The 22,334-nt window shown below is 36.5% G+C and overlaps 1 protein-coding gene across 7 annotated transcripts in view; it reads left to right on the forward strand.

Annotated features, from left to right (window-relative positions):
* Positions 1–22,334, forward strand: part of AASDH (aminoadipate-semialdehyde dehydrogenase) — a 44,367-nt gene that overhangs the window by 13,682 nt on the left and 8,351 nt on the right. For 5 of the 7 annotated variants that reach the window (XM_053901554.1, XM_053901551.1, XM_053901552.1 and 2 more), the window contains 8 exons: positions 5,013–5,326; positions 8,452–8,644; positions 15,602–15,843; positions 16,216–16,322; positions 16,818–16,990; positions 17,423–17,615; positions 18,236–18,351; positions 20,426–21,218. In XM_053901554.1, the coding sequence (XP_053757529.1) occupies positions 5,013–5,326; positions 8,452–8,644; positions 15,602–15,843; positions 16,216–16,322; positions 16,818–16,990; positions 17,423–17,615; positions 18,236–18,351; positions 20,426–21,218 (2,131 nt within the window). Of the gene's footprint in view, positions 1–5,012; positions 5,327–8,451; positions 8,645–15,601; positions 15,844–16,215; positions 16,323–16,817; positions 16,991–17,422; positions 17,616–18,235; positions 18,352–20,425; positions 21,219–22,334 lie in introns of those variants that run through there. The other 2 variants (XM_053901557.1, XM_053901558.1) reach the window with 2 other exon arrangements.

The following is a 22,334-nucleotide window of genomic DNA, read 5'->3' on the forward strand; positions in this document are numbered from 1 at the left end:
AAGCAGGCTGTGTGTTGTCAGTGCAGCCTGATTCAGGTATCGATCTCACAAATCCTGAGATCATGACCTGAACCAAAATCAAGAGTTGGATGCTTAATCCACTGAGCCATACAAGCACCTGTATTTATTTCTTTTTAAGTAGACTCGATGCCCATGGTGGAGCTTGAACTCATGATCTTGAGATCAAGAGTCCTCTATGTTCTACCAACTGTGCCAACCAGGCACCCCAGGTGTTAACTCCTCTTTAAATGCCTCATATAATTCACCTGTGAGTCCACCTGGTCCTAGACTTTTTGTTTGAGAGTTTTTGGATTACCAATGCAATTTTGTTACTAGTGATTGGTCTATTCTGACTTTCTATTTCTTCCTGATTTAGTTTTGGAAGATTGTATGTTTCTAGGAATTTATTTCTACTAGGTTATTCTATTTGTTGGCATATAATTTTTCATAGTAGTCTCATAATCCTTTTTATTACTGTGATATTTGTTGTTAATTTATTTTATTTGGGTCCTCCTTTTTTGATGAGTCTGGCTAAAGGTTTATCAACTTTCTTTATCTTTTCAAAGAACTGGCTCTTGGTGTCATTGATCTTTTCTATTGCTTCTTAGTCTATTTCATTTATTTCTGCTTTGATCTTACCATATCCTTCTACTCACCTTGGGTTTTGTTCTTTTTCTTTGAGGTAATCCAGTATCACTGTAAATTCTCTTAGAACTGCTTTTGGTGTATCCCAGCTTTGGACTATTATTTTCATTTGTCTTCATGTAATTTTTGATTTCCTTTTTAATATCTTTGTTGACCCATTGGTTGTTCAGTAGCATGTTTAGCTTGTGCGTGTTTGTGTTTTTCCAGGTTTTTTTCTTAATTTCTAGTTTCATATCATTGTGATTAAAAAAAAAAAGATGCCTGTTAGGATTTAAATCTTCTTAAATTATTGAGACTCGATTTTTGTGGCCTAATGTGATCTATCCTAGAGAATGTTCCATGTGTACTTGAAAGGAGTGAGGAATGTGTATTCTGTTTGATGGAATGTTCTGTATATATTTAGGCCCATCTGGTATAATGTGTTCAAAGTCACGGTTTCCTAATTTTCTGTCTGAACAATCTATCTAGTGATGTAAGGTGTTAAAGTCCCCACTATTGGGGCTCCTGGGTGGCTCATTTGGTTAAGCAACTGCCTCTTGATTTCAGCTCAGGTTATGATCCCACAGTTTGTGGGATTGAGCCCTGCATCAGGGCTATCAGTGCAGAGTCTGCTTGGGACTCTCTCTCTGTCTCTGCCCTTCCCCTTACTCATGTTTGCTCTCTCTCAAAAATTTTTTTCTAAAAAGTCCCCACTATTGTAAGTTTCTCCCTTTGTTAATTTTGCTTTATGTCTTAAATACTGTAGGTGCTACAGTATTGGGTACATAGATCTTTATAATAGTTATATGCTTTTGTTGTATTGATCTTCTTATTCTGTAATGCCCTTCTTTTTCTCTTATTACAGGCTTTGTTTTAAAGTCATTTTGTCTGGGGACACCTGGGTGGCTTAGACGGTTAAGTGTCTGACTTCAGCTCAGGTCACAATCTCAAATGTTCGTGGGTTTGAGCCTGGCATCAGGCTCTATCCTGACAGCTCAGAGCCCGGAGCCTGCTTTGGATTCTGTGTCTCCCTGTCTGTCTGTCCCTCCCCTGCTGGCTCATGCTCTGTCTCTCAAAAATAAATAAACATTAAAAATAAATGAATAAATAGTCTTTTTGTCTGATAATAAGTATTGCTACCCTGGCTTTTTTTTTTTTTCTTTCTTTTTTTTCTTATGGAATATCTTTTTCCATTCTTTCAATCTGTACATATATTTAGGTCTGAAGGGAGTCTCTTATAGGCAACATATAGATGGGTCTTTTTTTTTAATCCATTCCATTGTTCTATGTCTTTTGATTGGAGCATATTTAGACCATTTGCATTTCAAGTAATAGGTATGTACTTAATGCCATTTTGTTGTTTTCTGATTGTTTTTATAGTTCTTTGCTATTCCCTCTCCTGATCTCTTTCCTTGTGATTGTTGATTTTATTTGTGTTATTCTTGGCTTTTTATGTTTGTTTGTTTGTTTTTGTATATATTGTAGATTTGTGGTTACCATGAGGTTTATAGATAACATTCTAAGTATGTAGCAGTCTGTATTAAGTTGGTTACTTAAGGTTAAACATATTCTAAGAGAACTACTTCTTTATTCTCCCTTTACATTTTATTTATATGTTGTCATATTTTACATCTCTTTATTGATAATTTTCTTCTAATTATGGTCTCTTCTTTTCCTCTTAAATAAGTATCATTAATATTTTTTATAAAGCTGGTTCAGTGGTGAACTTTTTTAACTTTTGTTTGGGGAATTCTTTATCCTTCAATTTTTTTTTTTTTTTAAGTTAGAGAGTGTGAGCATGAATAGGGGAGGGGCAGAGCAAGTATTCCAAACAGGCTCTGCAGTATCAGTGCTAGAGCCTGATATAGGGCTTGAACTCACAAACCATGAGGTCATGACCTGAACTGAAGTTAAGAGTCTGATGCTTAACTGACTGATCCACCTAGGTGCCATTATCTTTCCTTCAATTCTGAATGGTAACCTTGCTGGGTAGGCTATTTTTGATTGTAGGCTTTTTCTTTTCAGCTCTTTGAATACATCATGCCAATCCTTTCTGACCTGTAAAGTTTCTGCTGAAAAATCAGCTGATAGCCTTATTGGTTTCCCTTGTATGTAACTTTTTGCTTCTTGCCACTTTAAAATTCTCTGTGTTTTGTGCCTGAGTGGCTTAGTCAGTTAACTATCTGTCTTTGGCTCAGGTTATGAGCTCGTGAGTTTGAGCCTCACATCAGACTCTCTGCTGTCAGCACAGAGCGTGCTTTGGATCCTCTGTCTCCCTCTCTCTCTGCCCCTCCTCCTCCCTTCCCCTGCCCTCTCAAATATTAAAAAGAATTTTAGGGGCACTTGGGTGGCTCAGTCAGTTAAATGTCTGACTCTTGGTTTTGGCTCAGGTCATGATCTCACAGTTCGTGAGTTTGAGCCCCGCATCGGGCTTTGCATTGACAGCACGGAGCCTGCTTTGGATTCTGTCTCCCTCTCTCTCTGCCACTTCCCCACCCACACTGTCTCTATCTCTCTCAAAATAAATAAATTTTAAAATCTTAAAAAAAAATGTTTTTATACAATAAAATTCTTTCTGTATCTTTTAAACTTTGACTTTTTTTTATTAAAAAAATTTTTTTTTAAATATTTATTTTTGAGACAGAGAGAGACAGAGCATGAACGGGGGAGGGTCAGAGAGAGGGAGACACAGAATCTGAAACAGGCTCCAGGCTCTGAGCTGTCAGCACAGAGCCTGACGCAGGGCTCGAACTCACGGACCGCGAGATCATGACCCGAGCCGAAGTCGGCTGCTTAACCAACTGAGCCACCCTGGCGCCCCTAACCTTTGACATTTTAATTTGTTATGGTGTGGACCTTCTTGGGTTCACCTTGTTTGGAACTCTCTATGCTTCCTAAACCTGGATATCTTTTTTCTTTTCCAGGTTAGGGAATCTTCCATACAGTTTTCTTAACATCTTTTATCTAACAACTTACATCATTCTAAGAAAACCATATATAGTACGTGTAGCATTCAGAGTATATATTAATTGATTATGTCATCAAGAAGGTTTCTGGTCAACTGTAGGCTATTAGTAAAGTTTGGGAAGGGGGGTCAGAGTCATTCATGGATTTTAGGGTTGGTGGCTCCATAACCCATGTGTTGTTCAAGGGTCAACTGTGGTTGGAGAGAAAAGTTATCATAATCTTAAACCTGTAAGTTCCACATAATGTGTTCATACCCTAAGAGAAATAAATGTAACCTAGTAGAGATAAGAAAAGTTTAATGGCAAAAGATGGTTTTGAACTAAGTCTTAAAAATATGTATTATAGGTCCTTAATTTTTTTAATATTACAGGCCATACCACACCTGACCCCTAATACACACACCACAAACAAATAAAACCCTATAGTCTCCTGCATTGTACCCTTGTTCTCATTTCTTTCTTATTTTTCTCTCATTTATAGTGATTTCTTTAATGTGAAAACTTATGTTTCATTAAACTTCTTTTTATAAATCCTAAAACATATATTCAAAGGAACCTCCCTTTTAGCATGTAAAAGTTGAATTTAATATATTTTTATCCAAATTAAGTAAATCTGTATTAATCTGTCTCCATCTACCAAATATCTGAGTCAGAAACTTAGCACTCTTCTTAGGCTCATTCTGTATTCAGAAAGTTACCCAGCCCTATTGATTCTTGTTCACGGGCCCTTTCTGTCTGCTCTTGTTGCAACAGACTAGTTCAGGCCCAAATCACGTACCTCAATTGTTGCAAAAGGTTCATTAGAAAACCCTCACTTACCAAAAGTCTAACTTCTCAGTCTATCCTTGCCACCTTCAATTGAGTCTCATTGCTTATAAGTCTCATTGCTTATAAGGTCTAAACCCCTTAGTATTGAGTATACAAATTTATTAAGGATAGCCTCTCCTCTCCTATTAACAATACTATATACCTAGTTCTTCAACTTACTGGAATTATTAAAGTTCTCCACGACACTAGCTTTATTGGGTCATATACTCTGCATTAGCTGTTTGCCCAATAAAGTACCCGTCTTTACTTGGACAAAAGCTACTTATAACATAAATATTACATATGATGAAGCAATCTCAGACCTTCCAGGCAGAGTTAAGATCAATCTCCTCTGTTCCTATTAACATTTCAAGCATATTCATGGTCAGGTACCACATTGCCCTGCAGTTGGATGTTTTTATGTCTGTTTATTTTGAAGGTGACTTTGAAAGTAAGGACAGCACTTTATTCTTGCAAGTTTTTAATTTATTTTTTAATCCCTAGTTATATAGCAAGTACTCAAAACAATGTTGAATGAGTGAATATTTCATATTACTTATATGTAAAAAAGTCATTTAACACTAATATTGTGAACTTTGTTCCCCCATGTAACAGAAATTCAAATCTTCCTATGAAACATTATTGAATTACGATGCACTTACAGAACATACTGACTTAGTACTCTTCAGGCTTCACTGGGAAAATGTTGCAGTCAGTTTGATGCTAAATGACAGAAAACAGAAATATGAAGAAGGAAAAATGACAAACAGCACAAATTCTGAGAACAATGAAGAAAAGTCAGAAGAGCACATGGATGTGAGGCTAAACCATTGCTTAGCCTATGTTCTCCATACATCAGGCACTACGGGGATACCTAAGATTGTCAGAGTCCCTCATGCATGTATATTGCCAAACATCCAACATTTTCGGTGAGTTCTGTCCTTTGAATCCTTCTTCAAAACTTGTATTTTAAGGGGAAATACTTTTTTAAGTGAACTCTACCCCTGATGTGGGGCTCCAACTCATGACCCCAAGATCAAGATTTGCATGCTCTACTGACTGAGCCAGCCAGGTACCCCAAGGAATAATTTTTTTAATATACATTCTTTATAACTCTTGTTCCTAAATTGATAGTCATAAGTAGTTGGCTCTCTTGTTTTGGCTATATCTGAACTTTAGTTCTCTGCAGGCTGGGGCTTCACCTCTCTGATCCAGACCTGGAGCCGGACAGAGAGCAAATAAATGATATGCTTGGGAGCTTTGCTTCTTAATTATTAAGAAGAAGGAAGTGTGTTCCTGGCAGAGGTACAGCAGAAGAATGGGGGAAAGGAGTTTGGCTTGCAAGAGTGTTATCAGGGCAGAGAGGAGGAAAGAGTGGGAGGGCAGGAGCCATGTGACTTGAGGCAGGAGGCTGGTATGCCCTGTTGAAGAATTTTGAACTTAATCCAATAGATATAAAAATATTTCCATTTCATTAAGTTCATTCCTGTAGCATTGTAGACTTTGGTTTGCTCTTGTGGTCAGGAGATGAGAAATCTCTATGAAGTTGATTCTCAACTTGACAAGAAAGAAGGAAATACAAGAGGAAGGGAACCAAAGAGGAGTAATCTTAGGAAATCAAAAGAGGAAACAGAAACAAATATAGAAATAGAAACTTTGTGAGACAAGTATATATTTTTATGTCATTGTAAGTTATATATAATTAAAAAATTTCTAACCACATTTTAAAAGTACAAAGAAATAAAAAATTTAACAAATATTTAATTCAGTATATCTAAAATATTATTTCAGTATGTAATCAAAATGAAAATTAGTGAAGTATTATATGCTTTTATGCTTATCTTAAATCTAGCTTGTATTTTACAATAAATCCACATCTCAATATGGATTAGCCACATTTTTAGTGCTCAAAAGGCACATGTTTCTAGCGACTATCATTGGATGGTGCAGGTCTAGAAAAAGGGAGTGGTGAAATGATGCAGAGAGGTGTCTTGTAATTGACAATCTAGTCTTTAGTGACTTTATTTCTGAGGGCCCAAGACTGAGGACAGATTACATTAGGCTGTGCTAAGGGAATGAGAGATAAGGAAATGGAGATAAGAAAGTAAAGTGTTCATTTCTAGAAGCTAGTTTTAATGGGAAAGAAAGAATTCTGGGCAGGTGCAGATTTATTTTTGAGATGGGAGACATTTATGGGCTCATGGTAGAGAATTGATAGGAAGAGTTGGTTTGAAAAATCAAGAGATAGTATTGTAAAGGAGTAAGATACCTTGAGATGGAAGGGTAAGGAATGTTCGGAAGCTGATGGATTGGAACTTTCAGATGAAAGGCAAAGCAATACATTAAGAGTATGAGAGGTGAGGTGGGGTGGAGATGCAGGAGAATTGAAAAGAGTGAAGCAGATTTGGAATCTGGTGGAGGTGGAAGAGGCACTGGGCCAGTAGAGGCAGGAATTGTATGTAAAGTGGGAGCAAGTATTTGCTCGTAAGGAGTAAGGGGCTGATTTCAAATATATGAATTTCTAGGGGCCCTCGGGAAGCTCAGTCGTTTGGGCGCCTGGCTTCGGCTCAGGTCATCATCTTGCCGTTTGTGAGTTTGAGCCTCACATCAGACTCTCCGCTGTCAGCACAGAGCCTGCTTTGGGTCCTCTGTCCCCCTCTCTCTCTGCCCTTCCCTTGTTTGTTCTCTCTCTCTCAAAAATAGATAAACATTAAAAAAAATAATAAAGTATGTGAATTTCTCAATTGCTATTTATGCTTGAACTTAATGAAATCTATTTACCTGTTAAAAATCCCTTTTTGGTTTACTTTCAGGGCCATAAAAGTCACTTGTAGGAGAGATTTATAGTAGGTTCATTCTTGGTTTCCTTCCTGGGAATAAAAGCTACTCCAAAGAAGGAATTTATGGCAACTTCATTTCCCAAAAGTTTCACAATTAGTGAGATAAGGAAAGGTCTAACAAGGCTTCTTTCTGCATCTGTTAAATCCAAAATGTCTTCAGCCTAAAGTAATCTTCATATCAACTATGGGGTTCTGAGTGAGTCCCCACAATATCATATTTGAAGATATTGTGAAATTAAGGTAATCCCTGCTTTTTAGACAGTGAGTTTTGTGTGTTTAGAATGAAGCAATGCCATAGGCTCACCACTGATTATCTATGCTCTGTAATATCCTAACTATATATATTCTGCTCTTTGTTCAGCTACTGAGAGAAAAATATCAAATAGTAGGAAAAGGGAATCAGAGGTCTCTATTAAATATATAAGTAGGATAGAAGGAGTCAAGATTCTACCAGAAGAGCAGAACTAGGAGGATATATCAGGGAGTTACTATAAGGAATTGGCTTATGTTTGTGGGGTCTGGCTAAGCAAGACTGAGTCTATAGTGTAAACAGAAAGGGATGATCGTGAGCAGGTTGGAAACCCATAGGCATGTGCTTTTTTCCACAGGCAAGTCAGGAAAGAAGATCCTATGGGAAGGGAGAATAATTGTAGACCCAGATGTTGAGTCTTTTTTACAGAAGTCCTCAACACTCTTTTAAAATCTTCCAGTTCAGTAAATCGAGCCAACCTGGGATAAATCTCCCTTTTGATTAAAGTCAGCTAACCAGAGACTCTGTATCTACAAAATCCCCTCACAGCAGCACCTAGTTTAGTGTTTAATGAAATAACAGGGAGGTATGTGTGCCACTAAATGGCACCCACCTCCCTTCTGTACTCCAGCTCTTGAGAGAATATCCCTTGTTTTGTACCCTAATGGAAAACCTACTAGAAAGGAAATTCTAGGGACTGTGGTTCAATCCAGCCATACTGACACATCAGAAAGTCATCACAGATGATAAAATATGTCATAGTAAGAAATGGATTTGTTTTAAATGGCTTTTAATCCTTATATTTATAAAGAGTTATAGGATTAATAGTACCATTTTGGTTAATCTGAGAAAAGAATAAAAATCTGGCCAACATCCAGAAACTTAATGGTGATAAATCAATTTTTAGGATATGTGTTTACCAAATGTTAGACATTTCATATAACTGCATTCTGTTTTGCTTTAGGCTACTTTTCGAGATCACACAAGAAGATGTTTTGTTTCTGGCCTCACCTCTGACCTTTGATCCCTCCGTTGTGGAAATATTTGTTGCTCTATCCAGTGGTGCCTGTCTGCTTATTGTACCAGCTTCTGTCAAAGTGCTTCCATCAAAGTTAGCTGCCGTTCTCTTTTCACATCACAGAGTAACTATTTTGCAGGTACATTTTAGGAGCAAATGAAATGTTTTGTCTTCTATTTAGCATTTTATTTTATTTAAAAAATTTTTTTAGTGTTTATTTTTGAGAGAAAGAGAGACAGAGCACGAGTTGGGGAGGGGTAGAGAGAGACGGGGACACAGAATCTGAAGCAGGCTTCAGGCTCTCCAACCGAGCTGTCAGCACAGAGCCCTATGCAAGACTCCCAACTCACAAACTGTGAGATAGTGACCTGAGCTGAAGTCGGACACTTAAACGACCGAGCCACCCAGGCACCCCTATTATTTAACATTTTACATGTTTTAGAGAATATTTTGTATTCCTGTAGGTTGTTTTTTACAGTGGACTAATGATAATCTAGTTAGATTATTAAGGGTTGTCTTCTGATGATATCATCTAATTTACTTGAGAATGGGAGAAAAAAAATCAGTTAATTCTGCCTAGAAAATTATTTCACTGTGCATTTGGCATAGTAATAACTAGAGGAAGTTGACCTTCACTCAAATCTGTTGGGATACACTTGCCTCTCCTGCCTTAAACTTCAGCTTTCAGTAGAAAATACAAACTTTAAGTTTTAATTAGGTAGGAATTTACATTTTCTGACTTTTTATATCAGTATATTTTACATTAACTTATGGAAACAAATACTTTGTCATCTTTAAAGATTTTAAAATGTGTATCAAAGTAGGTGACTGGTATACAAGCCTTAAGATAATTACATTGCAAATGGTTAAAGATACTAGAGAGAATTAGCAAAATTGTATGTGTATCATGATAAACTAAAAATATCAGTTTGTATTTAGTGTAAGAGACTCGAGGATGTTAAATTTCTGCCCTAAAGGCAAAATTTGATGTTGACTTTGTTTTTAGGCAATGTTTTTCATCCTTAAAAAAATATTATATGTTTACAAATATATATAAAATGAATATAATAATGTGGCTTGCTGGGTATATCAATTGCATATAAATTCTCATCTATGGTGAATCATTCTGTCAGTCTGGGCAGGACTTTAACTTATTTTTCTATAAAATTCAAGGATAATTTTTAGGAAACCTTTTCAAAATACCTTAATAGATTTGAGAGAGAGAGTCATTAAATGGAAGGAGATTTTCCTTCTATGTCAAGTCTATGAGTTTTATCTCTTTAAATCCAATCCCCTTTAGCACAGTTTCAGTTAAATTTACTTTGGCAGTGGTTTTAACCTTTTTGGGGTCATGAGTCCTTGTGAGAAACTGATACACATTTATTAACTATGATTCCAGAACACAGCAAGTTGTGCATATATTCATGGTGATTTTATTTAACTCACAAGACTTAATTTGGGGTATTATCAGCAGATCAAATTTGAGTTTGAGTAAGGAAGAGAAGTACACAAGCTGACAGGATGTCCTTTCCTTTGTATAAGGCATGTCCTGTCTTGTTAGAAGGCGGAGGAGGAGGAACTGTAAAGTATCCTCCAAACTGTGAAGGGACTTTGAGAACAAGAAATGAAGCCGGCAACTCCACACAGTTTACATACGTGCAGTTTATGCACGGTAACATAGTGACAGGGAGGACTGGCTGAATGATGATGCAGAGATGTGCAGCTGTTCTCCGCCAAGACAGGACCTTAGTCTATAGATTTTATAGACCAAAGATGTATAGGGGACAGCACTGTAGTAAGATCAAAGGGTCTACATGTACCTAATTGGCAGCTAATCTTTACTTAGATCTTGTGGCACCATCTGTGCCTGAAGAAGGGGAGAGAGACTAGGTTATTTTGAACACATTTATGGACGGCCAAAGCAAACTTCTCCCTCCCCCCTCAATCCTGACTTTGGCAGACATTTCTAAGGTACAGATATTAATCTCCAGAGGGTACACAATACAAAGCCCCAAGGGAGGTCATCTAGCCAACATGAACGAGATGGAGTGCTACAGATGGATTCGGTGTCGTCAGCTCTCTTGCATGTCTCATAGTGAATTTTAGCTTTGTTGTTAGGGTTCATCTTTTCCTTCCAAATCAGATTTCTCATCAAATGATATATAAGTCATCAAGGATTTTTGCTTATGTGTATAATGTATATTATATACTTTAAAAAGAGCATCCTGTATAGATTTTATTTACGAATAATCTTACCTAAAAAACTAATTTAATTTGTTTTTACTGTTTGTTTATTCTTGAGAGAGAAAAAGAGAGGGCGAGAGAGAGAGAGAGAGAGAGAGAGAGCGCGCGCATGAGCAGGGGAAGGACAGAGAGAGGGAGACATAGAATCCGAAGCAGGCTCCAGGCTCTGAGCTGTCTGTAGCACAGAGCCTGACACAGGGCTCAAACCCATGAACTGCAAGACCTGAGCCAAAGTTGGACTCTTAATCAACTGAGCCACCCAAACACCCCATAAAGTTTTAAAAATTTAAAGTGGAATATCTTGATTTATTGTGGGGGAGAAAGACCCCAAAGTGAAATAGACTTAGCTTTTGAGGTAGTTAAACACTTATTTTGTTTCAGGTATAAGGACCTTTTGGAAAGAAAGTTCCACTTTTTGGTGTTTTACAAACCTAAAATATGTTTGAACTTTTTTTTTGTTTTTTTTTTTGCACATACTCTGGATAACAAGTTATATTAAACTTGATGCACTTTAAAAGTGAAACCATTTAATTAGAGCAAAATCTTAGGTTGCTAGCCACCAAAATGTCAGCTTAAGTGTTTTGTTTTTGAGAGAGAGGGCATGTGCATGGGGGAGGGAGGAGCAGAGAGAGAGGGAGACCTTCTCAAGCAGGCTCCACACCCAGCTCGGAGCCCAATTTGGGGCTCAATCTCCCGACTGTGAGATCATGACCTGAGCCGAAATCAAGAGTTGGATGCTTGACAGACTGAGCCACTTAGGCACCCTGTGTTTTTCATTTTTATGAGAATTTTACCTTAGAAATTTTGCAAGGAACCTTAACATCCCCTGTTTTTTCTGTTATTTCCTATTTCTGTGTGCCTAGAATGATTTGGTAACAAAGTACGTATATTGACTAGTATTTTGCCGCTAAATTTATCATTTCAGTTTGAGTATCTGAAAAGTGTTACTATGCTTTATCTTGCTGAGTATTCATAGCTGTGCATTTATTTATAGAGTTCAAAGTTTAAGTTATTTTTAGCACCGGAAATGAAGGCCAGAACATTTCAGTTTGACAAGAGATTTTCCTTATCGTAAAACTTGGTAGAACAGTTAATTTGGTTGAGGATGCCTTATAAATAGGGTGGCCATTATAATTTATTACCCCAAACCCTGAATGTTGAGAGTGAATGGAGGTGCTAAATTCCTAGACAAGAATCTGGAACAATAAGTTCATATTGGGATGTAGGGTCATTCTGTTACTTAAATATTTTGACAAACCAAGACTTTAAGTCATCTTTTTGAATTAAAATTCAAGTTGTCCATTAATGCTGCATCTTTTACTGAAAGAAACCATTTAAAAATCTTGATTCACATGGAAATTTTCTGTGGTCAAGTAAAGAGATTGGTAGATCCTCTCCCCAAAAAGCAACTAGAAAGCTGGACAAAATTAACAAAAGCAACTACTCCAACACTTTAGAAATCAACCAGAGGCATACAATGATCTGAAAATTGTTTGTTTTTCAACTTTTTAATTTTGGATAAAAATAATGGGAATTTGTGGCATTCTAGACTGAGCTGCTCTTCCTGCCAGCCCCAGCTCAGTCAAAACAGACTTTTCTGTCAGGGCCCACTGTTTATAAGGGAGTTTATTCAATTTGGAATGGTAGGTTATATCCATGCCCAACAGCACTGTCTGTGAAAATGATGAAGTAGGCCAGCAAAGAGGGCAAAAACTTCAATAGTCTGAGGTTGTGGTGGAGCGGAGGGCAAGCACATTCTGGCTAAGGCTGCACTTGTGAGTCGGAGACCAGAGAGCCCAAACAGATTCTTGGCTGACCTTCAGGTTGTGTGCATATACGTTAGAGACCCAAAAGGGCCCATGGAAAATAAAAGCTTGGTTAAGCTTGAAAATGGCCTAAACTTTGAGCTCATCTATCCACACAGATCCATCTCTGTGGACAGTTTGTCCAGTCATTGCTTGACTACTGAGCTATGTACACACAAGGATGACCCATAGGAAGTAAGATATAAAATTGAAAATAAGACTATATATGTAAAACTGAGCAATGACATTAGTGGCCACACATCACTGGAAAGACAGACTACAGATTTAGCCCAGGCTAGTTACTAACAAACAAGCAAACAAAAACAAGAAACAAAACATTTCATAATGATAAAATGGTCAGTACCTTAGGAGCTACATTGGTAAATCAAGAAGATGTAACAATTATAAATGTATATCCCCCTAAAACTAGAAGTTCCAAATACATAAAGCAAAACTAGACAGAAATGAGAACTAGATAACCCAATGGTTCAAAATTTTAATACCTCATTTTTAACAACTGAATGAAAAACTAGAAATCAGAACATATAAGACTCGAACAAAATTATCAACCAAATCGCATTTATAGAACAGTGCATCCAGTAAATGCAGAATACATTCTTTTCAAGCACATTGATCATATTCTCAACCACAAAACCAGTTTCAGTAAATTTAAAATGTGAGCAAGTGGGATGTATCCCAGGAATGCACATTTGGCTTAACATCTAAAAATCCACTGATAGGGGCACCCAGGTTGCTCAAGTGTCCAACTCTTGATTTTGGCTAGGGTCATGATTTCATGGTTCATGAGTTTGAGCTTCACATCAGGCTCTGTGTTGACAGTGCAGAACCTGCTTGGATTCTCTTTCTCCCTCTCTCTGCCCCCCCCTCCACATTTGCTGTCTCTCTTTCTCTCTCTCTCTCTCTTCCCCTCATGCCCTCCCTCCCTCAAAAATAAATAAAAATCCATTGATAATATACACTACATAAATAAGAGCATGTAATTACCTCAACAGATGAAGGAAAAGTATTTGGCAAAATCTAACACTTGGGATTAAAAAAAAAAAAAAAAAAAAAAACCTCTAGGAATTAAAGAACTTCCCCAACATGATGAAGGGCATCTATAAAAAAAAAAAAAAAAAAAAATCTACAGCTAATATCCTATTTGGTGAAAGACTGCATGATTTTGCCCTAAGATTGGAAATAAAACAAGGATGTTTGCTTTTGTCACTTCTCGTGAACATTATTCTGATTCTAGCCAGTGCAGTAAAGAAAAAAAAAAAAACAACATTATTGGTAGAAGTTAAAGAGTTAAAGAGACATTTCATGTTTATGGATTAAAGTCTCAATAGTGTCAAGATTAAATTAAACATGGTTCCTATCAAAATCCTAGTAGACTTTTTTTGGTAGAAATTGACAAATTGATCCTAAATTTTATATGGAAATACAAATGCTAGTCCTGATCTATGCAATGAGTACCACTCAGCAATGAAAAGTCCCATGGTCTGAGTGATTATTCCTCCCTCCCCATTCATTTGTTAAAATTCTAATGTATGCTGTGATAGTATTAGGAGGTGAGGCCCTTAGGAGTGCTTAGGTCCTGAGGATGGAGTCCTCATGAGTGGGATTAGTGCTCTTGGAAAAGAGACCCCATGGACCTCCCAAGACTCTTCCACCATGTGAATATCCAACAAGTTGGGAGAGGGCTTTTACCAGAGCCCAGTCATGGTGGCATCCTGATCTTGGACTTCTAGGCTTCAGAACTATCAGAAGTGAATTTCTATTGTTTGTAACCTACCTAGTCTGTGGCACTTTGTTATATCAGTCTGAACTGGGACAAAAAGTGAATTGATACATGCAATATAAGCACATCACAAAGTATTTATATGGAATGAAATAAGTCAGGTCAAAATAGAATTTATGTTGTGTGATTCCATTTTTTTTTGAAGATTTTTTTAAAATTTTCTTTTAATGTTTTTATTTTTGAGAGACAGAGACAGAATGCAAGGTGGGGAGGGGGCAGAGAGAGGAGACACAGAATCTGAAGCAGGCTCCAGGCTCTGAGCTGTCAGCACAGAGCCCCATGCGGGGCTCTAACTCATGAACTGTGAGATCATGACCTGAGTCGAAGTCGGACGCTTAACTGACTGAGCCACCCAGGCACCCCTGTGTGATTCCATTTTTGTAAAATTCTAGAAAATACCAGCTGATCATTAGGAAATAGATCAGTGGTTGTCTGGAGTTAGGGGTCCAGTTGAAGGGAAGAATTATAATGGTAAGTAGGTAATTTTAGGGCTGAAGAATATATTCATTTTTTAGATTATAGTAATAGTTTCACTGACATATCCATATATCTTATCTCAATTTATATTGTATGCTTTAAATATGTATAGTTTATTGTATGTCTGTTATATCTCAATAAAAGTGTTTTTAAAAATCTTTATTCATATTGTTTTAGGAACATTTTTTTAACCTTTTATATATTTTTCTACAGAGAGTGGGAAAGGAAATGTGAATTGATTTTATATATTTTGTCCTTTTTATTTTTTTATTTATTTAAAAAAAATTTTTTTTTTAACATTTATTTATTTTTGAGACAGAGAGAGACAGAGCATGAACAGGGGAGGGGCAGAGAGAGAGGGAGACACAGAATCCGAAACAGGCCCCAGGCTCCGAGCTGTCAGCACAGAGCCTGACGCGGGGCTCGAACTCACAGACCGTGAGATCATGACCTGAGCCGAAGTCGGACGCTTAACCGACCAAGCCACCCAGGCGCCCCTATTTTGTCCTTTCTAATCTTTAAACCGTTTTGTCTAGATTACCTAATTAAACATAACTAATATTTTTCTCAAGTTTTTTTTCTCAAGAGAAATTGATAGCGCATTAAGAAGATAATGTTGCCTGAGTAGTTTTCCAAAATGATTTACAGTTTAATAAACAGCCTTAATTTTCATGTAGGTGTCCAGTATTAAGCTTTGAACTAATTATTACAGTATTTACTTTTTTAAAAAGAAGTGAAAAGAAATAAATTATCTTTAATGTGTTCACAGGCAACACCAACATTGCTTCGAAGATTTGGATCTCAGCTTATCAAGTCAACTGTTTTATCAGCCAGTACTTCTCTTCGAGTATTAGCCCTCGGTGGTGAAGCATTTCCATCATTGGCTGTTCTCAAAAGCTGGAGAGGAGTAGGCAATAAAACACAAATATTTAATATTTATGGTATCACAGAGGTATCAAGTTGGGCAACTTTTTACAAGATTCCAGAGAAGTTTCTTAACTCTACTTTGAAGTAAGGGCTTCAATTACTAAATAGGTTAGAGAGAAACTGTATTTTTCCAGTATCTTAACACTAATAATGTTTTTGGTAGGCACTGGGGTAGTAATTTTAGAAATACTATTTTATCTAGAATTTTACACTGGGGATCCAGAACCTTTCTTATAACTAGTGCTGCAGATCCTGCTAGAACTTTTTGTAACTAAACAGCAATAAATAACCTATGATAACCTTTCCACCTAATCTTTTCCTTTTGGCAGTCTTTGAATTCTAACATAACCAAAACCTTATTTTTCTTTATTTGGTACAATGTGATTTAAATACACTGAAAAATATTCTGTTCAAATGAAAATTTTAAATATGGTTTGGGTTGTTGTGTTTTTATAGATGTGAATTGCCTGTACCACTGGGATTTCCACTGCTTGGAACAGTAGTTGAAGTCAGAGATACTAATGGTTTCACAATTCAAGAAGGCAATGGCCAAGTATTTTTAGGTTGTTTTACATTTATTGACTGGGAATAATTTTTTTTTTAGGAAAAAAATCTGATAACTTTATTCTTCCACCAATATGTCTTATGTCCCGTATTCTTTTCAGTGATGATAATTTTTAATCTCATTCTCACAGTCATGAAACATTTAATATTATCATAATTTCAGATAACAATGTCTGATACTCTTAGGGAAGATATAAAAGTAATTTAGAAACTGTAATTTGGACGTTTATAGCCAAAATTCTTTTTAAGCAGTATTCTAAGAATTTTTTTAATCACATGTATATTTTTAGAAATTTTGTTTTGTCTCTTATTTTGCTGAGGTTATTGTTAATTAATTTTATCAGGTGATGTTTAAAAGTGTGCTGCCTGTGTAAATATTCAAAATGTGAAACTCAGTAACGGCTTTTGAAGATGTTCTTGATTTGATGGTTTTTAATATATCTCCCATGGATTTTTTTTTTTTTTTATTACACTGGTGTTTATATCTTGTGAAGGTGGCAAAAACAGAGTGTGTTTTCTTGATGATGAAATGATAGTACCGCTTGGCACAATGCGAGCCACGGGAGATTTGGTGATGGTGAAAGATGGAGAGATGTTTTTCCTGGGACGAAAGGACAGTCAGATCAAACGATATGGCAAACGTCTTAACATTGAATTTGTGCAACAAGTAAGACTATTTAAATATTAAATATCTACTAACATATGTAGGTATTAAAGGTAGCCACCACCAATTTTCTGTACTGGGGTTCTCTATTAGTATTATTTAAACCTAAGATTTTTGTATTAATAATGAATTGCAATAAAAGATATGACTAATTCAGTGTGGCCCTTCAGCATAAAGAGATGGTTGTTTTTTAAATAAGTGACAGAGTGAATTTTAACAACTGAAAATAATGGTTTACTTTGCTCTGGGAGCTATTATTTTGAAAAACATTAAGAACCCAGTGTGCTGGCTACAGTAACAGTAATAATCAATTTTTTAAAAATCTCTAGCTATTTTACAGTTTAATTTGTGTTGATTTCAGACATAAGAAGTTTGAGCATTTAGGAAGTTTGCTTTTAAATGTCCTCTGACAAATTGGGATAATCTCTCTCACAGGTTGCTGAAGGACTTCAGCAAGTAGAGTCCTGTGCAGTTACATGGTATAATCAGGAAAAATTAATTCTGTTCATGGTGTCCAAAAATGATGTAGTAAAGGAATACATCTTTAAAGAACTGCAGGAACATCTTCCAAGCCATGCCATCCCGGATGAACTTGTGTTGATTGATTCTCTACCATTTACATCTCATGGTAAAATCATTTGAAGCAGATGTGTTTCAGCGCCAAGTGAATACTAATTGTATTCATAACTAGTTTAAAGGCTTCTTAATTCTTATTCTAAGTAATACTGGCATAGGTTGAGGTAGACCCTCTGTTAAGTACTTTGTATAATTAACCCACTTTATTTATCTCTAGAAAATCCTGGGAGTAGGTTGTATTATTCCCATTTACAGATGAGGAAAATAAGGCTTAAAGAGGTTAAGTAATTTTGACAAAATTATATTGCTGGTTAGTGGTAGAATTGAAATTGTAAGACTGATTTCAGAACATATGCTCCTAATGACCACATTGCCTTTCCAATTTTATCTTTATCTAATATTTACATCAAAACGCAGTAATTGCTCAGTTGGTAGGACCATTTCTTTAACTCTTTAAGATAAACACTAGCTCCTCCTTTCTTCTTTTCTTATCTGTTACCTACTACATTTTTTGTAGCATGGGACTGCTTTCTTTAGAACTGATTTTCCTATCACAAACTATTCTATAGGAATTCTAACTTTTACAGTGAAAAATGTATGTATTCTTCTTATAACTAATGAAGATAGTAGAAAGGGTTTGTGCTGAAATTTTAAAATTATTTCTCTTTTAAGGCAAAATTGATGTTTCTGAGTTAAACAAGATATATTTAAACTATATAAACTTGAAGTCTGAGTGTAAACTCAATGGAAAAGAGGAACTTTGGGAAAAATTACAGGATTTGTGGAAGGTACAACTTTTTAATTTTTTTTAATGTTTATTTTTTAATTTTCTTTAATGTTTATTTATTTTTGAGAGACAGAGACAGCATAAGCAGGGGAGGGGCAGAGAGAGAGGGAGACACAGAATTGGAAGCAGGCTCCAGGCTCTGAGCTGTCAGCACAGAGCCTGACACGAGGCTCAAACTCATGAGCTGTGTGATCATGACCTGAGCCGAAATTGGCCATTTAACCTACTGAGCCACCCAGGCACCCCTTAAATGTTTATTTTTGAGAGAGTGCACGTGCTTATGCGTGAATGCGCTTGAACAGGAGAGGGGCAGAGAGAGAGAGGGAGACAGAGGATCCAAAGGGGCTCCATGCAGAGAGCCTGATGCGGGGCTTGAACTCACGAACTATGAGATCATAACCTGAGCTAAAGTCAGATGCTTAACCAACTGAGCTACCCATGCTCCCCATGGTTCAATTTTTAAGATACAAATTTGTTTTTCTGAAGAGGTCATGTTATATTTTTTGGGAATGTTAGCATCCTAGTAAGTGTGATAAACTTTTCTAAGAATTATTATTAATGCCCAAATGTTAAGTAATATACTTTTGTTTATTCAATTTATATTAAATTAAGAGTTCTCTAGGTTAATATCAAGCCTCCCTCGCCATAAAGAAATTTATTGGAAGTGAGGTAGACACAAAGGCACAGGAAGACAAGACCTATCTTGACATAACTTTTCCCTAATGGGGCAGTGGGAGTGCAGTGCTTGTCAGAGTTGAGAAAATGGCCAAATCTTGGTATAGTACAATCTGTGGCATAAGGACTTATATCCTTATTCTGGAAGAACTAGCAGTAACAACACATATGTTTCTGCTTAATGGAATTTGTATATACAGATCTTCCTCAACTTATGATGGAGTTACATGGTGATAAACCTAGTGTAGGTTGAAATTTTCCTAAGTCAAAATGCATTTAATACACCTACCGAACATCATAGCTTAGTCTAGCCTACCTTAAGTGTGCTCAGAACACTTACATTAGCCTACAAGTGGACAACATCTGACACAAAGGCCTGTGTATAATAAATTGTTGAATATCTTACATGTAAGTTATTGAATACTATACTGAAAGTGAAAAACAGAATAGTTGTGTGGGTACAGAATAGTTCTAAGCATATCAGTTGTTTTGTGATCACATGGCTGACTGGAAGCTGTGGCTCTTAGCTGCTGCCCAGCATCATGAGATAATGCATGTCGCTTGACTGGGAAAAGATCAGAATTTGAAGTACAGTTTCCCTTGAATGTAATTAATTGTTTTTGCATCATTGTAAAGTTAAGATATCTTAAATCATTGTAAGTTGGGGGTTCTGTGTGTGTGTGTGTGTGTGTGTGTGTGTGTGTGTGTGTGTGAAACAATTTAAATTTATTTTGAAATATATGTGTATATGTATATATATGTATATATGTGTATATATATGTATATACATATATATTACATTACAATTTAAATTTATTTTGAAATATATGTATATATATGTATATATGTATATACATATATTTATATATATTACAACCATAGGTCAGTACAGTTTTTCTTACAAATGTGGAGTTTTCTGAAGGGTTCTGAAAAGAGGATATAATTATATAGTTTTGTTTGAAAATAAAGGATATTCTGATAAAACTCTTATCTGCTTCATTTTTAGATTCTTAGAAAATAATTTCAATTTATGTGAAGCAAATGAAGACAAAGATTGTTCCCATATTATATAAATATTAGATATTAGTATCTTGTGGACTTTATAATTAATAAGTCATGTTTTTATAATTCTAGGCCCTATTTTATGGGTGGGGAAATCACTCTAAAGGGAAATATAATTTGCAGTTTTATAGTGAGTTTGTGATAAAATTGGTGGCATGGTGATGGTTCCCTTTACTATAAAGAAAATAATTTTAAAATTTAATTATTAAAAATATTTGTTTTGTGTGTCTTTTGTTCATATCATTAATGTAAGTACTATCCTTTATATATTACCTATAAATTGGTTGAATGTTTTGGTTTTAGGTCTTTACCACATTTCTCCCTTTTCTCCTCTATAGTCTATTCTGAGTCTCTCAGAACATCCTTTGAAGGTTCCTGATGAGTCACTCTTCCTAAATAGTGGTGGAGATTCCTTAAAGTCCATACGGCTCCTCAATGAGATTGAAAAACTAGTTGGCACATCAATACCTGGGCTTCTGGAAATTATTCTTAGCAGTTCCATTTTAGAGATTTACAATCACGTCCTTCAAACGGTGTTTCCAGATGAAGATCTGCTGTATAGCAAGAATTATGCCATGAAAAGAAAATTCAGCGATATTAATCAAGAGGAAATCAGTGGAAAATCTTTACCTCAGAAATCTGTCCTGACTTTAAGTTGTGACAATGAGCTAGCTGCTTTTATTGCAGTGAGCAGAGGGAGTCAGATTTTGTCTCTGAATTCGGAGTTTTTAACTAAGTTAGGACTTGGCTCTTCAGCCCGTTCTTCCGATTTAATTTCACAGACTAACATTCAGAATGTGACAAGCCTAAATCCTTCAGCTCTTACTGGGAAGTCAAAAGATCCATCCTGTGTTGCAGAAGTTTCTCACGAGGGAACATCTGTGATAGAAGCCAAGAAAATGGAGCTTCATGTGAGGTGGAGGACGGACACAGGCAAATGTGTGGATGCTTCCCCTCTGGTTGTCATCTCCACTCCTGCTAAGCCCTCTGTAACTGTGTACATTGGCTCCCATTCCCACAGAATGATGGCAGTTGACCTTTACTCTGGGAAGGTGAAATGGGAACAGATTTTGGGAGGTCGAATTGAATCCTCAGCATGTGTATCTAAGTGTGGAAACTTTATTGTAGTGGGTAAGTTTCCATATGATAATGCTAGTAGGAGCAAGTTAAATTTAAAAATCTATGTATGGTAGCTTTGGTTGTTGTCAATTATGGTTACCCACATGCTAATTCACAGTGTGGGTCTTGGGTCATAGTCTCTGGATTTGAACCTAGCTCTAAAACTGCTATCAGCTTTGTGAACTTTGACAAGTTGCTGGACCTTTTAGGACCTTAGTGTTCTTATGACCTTTAGGACTTAGTGTTCTTAGTTTTATAATAAATAAAACCCGTTGCATCATAAATTGTCCCCAAACTTAATGGTTTAGGGTAGCAAATATCTCACAGTTTCTGAGGTCAGGAATTTAGGAGTAGCTTAGCTGGGAGTCCTGGCTCAGGATTTCCCATGTGGCTGCAGCCATCTGAAGGCTTGACTGGGCTGAAAAATCTTCCAAGACAGCTATCTCATACTGCTGCTGGCAGAAGGCTTCAGTTCTTGGCCGGTTCGTGGCAGGAAGCTTCTGTTCTTGTCACATGGACCTCTCTGTAGGCTGCTTGAGTGCTCTCACAACCTGGCAGCTGACTTCCCTCAGACTGAGTGGGGGAGGGGGGCCGGTGGGGAGGGGCGGAGCAAGGCAGTACTTTTAGGACCTCGTTTCCAAAGTTGCATACCATCATTTTTGCTTGTGTTCATTAGAAGCACATCATTAAGCCTGGCCTATACTCAAGGGGAGGGGAATTTAGGCTCCATCTCTTGAAAGTAAAAGTGTCAGAGAATTTGTGGACAGATTTTAAAACCACTACAATCATCATAGAGCTTTTGTTTGTTTTTATTTTAATTCCAGTGTGGCTAACACAGTGTTATATTAGTTTCAGGTGTACAATAGAGTAATTCAACAATTTTATGTGTTACTTAGTATTTGTCATAAGTGTACTCTTAATCCCCATCCCCTATTTTACCCATCCCCCCACCCAGCTCCCCTCTGGTGACCATCAGTTTGTTCTCTCTAGTTAAGTATCTGTTTCTTGGTTTGTCTCTTTTTTCCAGTTTGCTCATTTGTTTTGCTTCTTAAATTCCACATACATCATAGAGCTTTTGAGAGGATTGAGATAATTGCTTATAAATCCTTTAGTACATTGCTAGGTACA

This window comes from Panthera pardus, unplaced genomic scaffold (assembly GCF_024362965.1).
Source record: "Panthera pardus isolate Hobbes unplaced genomic scaffold, ASM2436296v1 HiC_scaffold_13, whole genome shotgun sequence".
Lineage (NCBI taxonomy): Eukaryota > Metazoa > Chordata > Mammalia > Carnivora > Felidae > Panthera > Panthera pardus.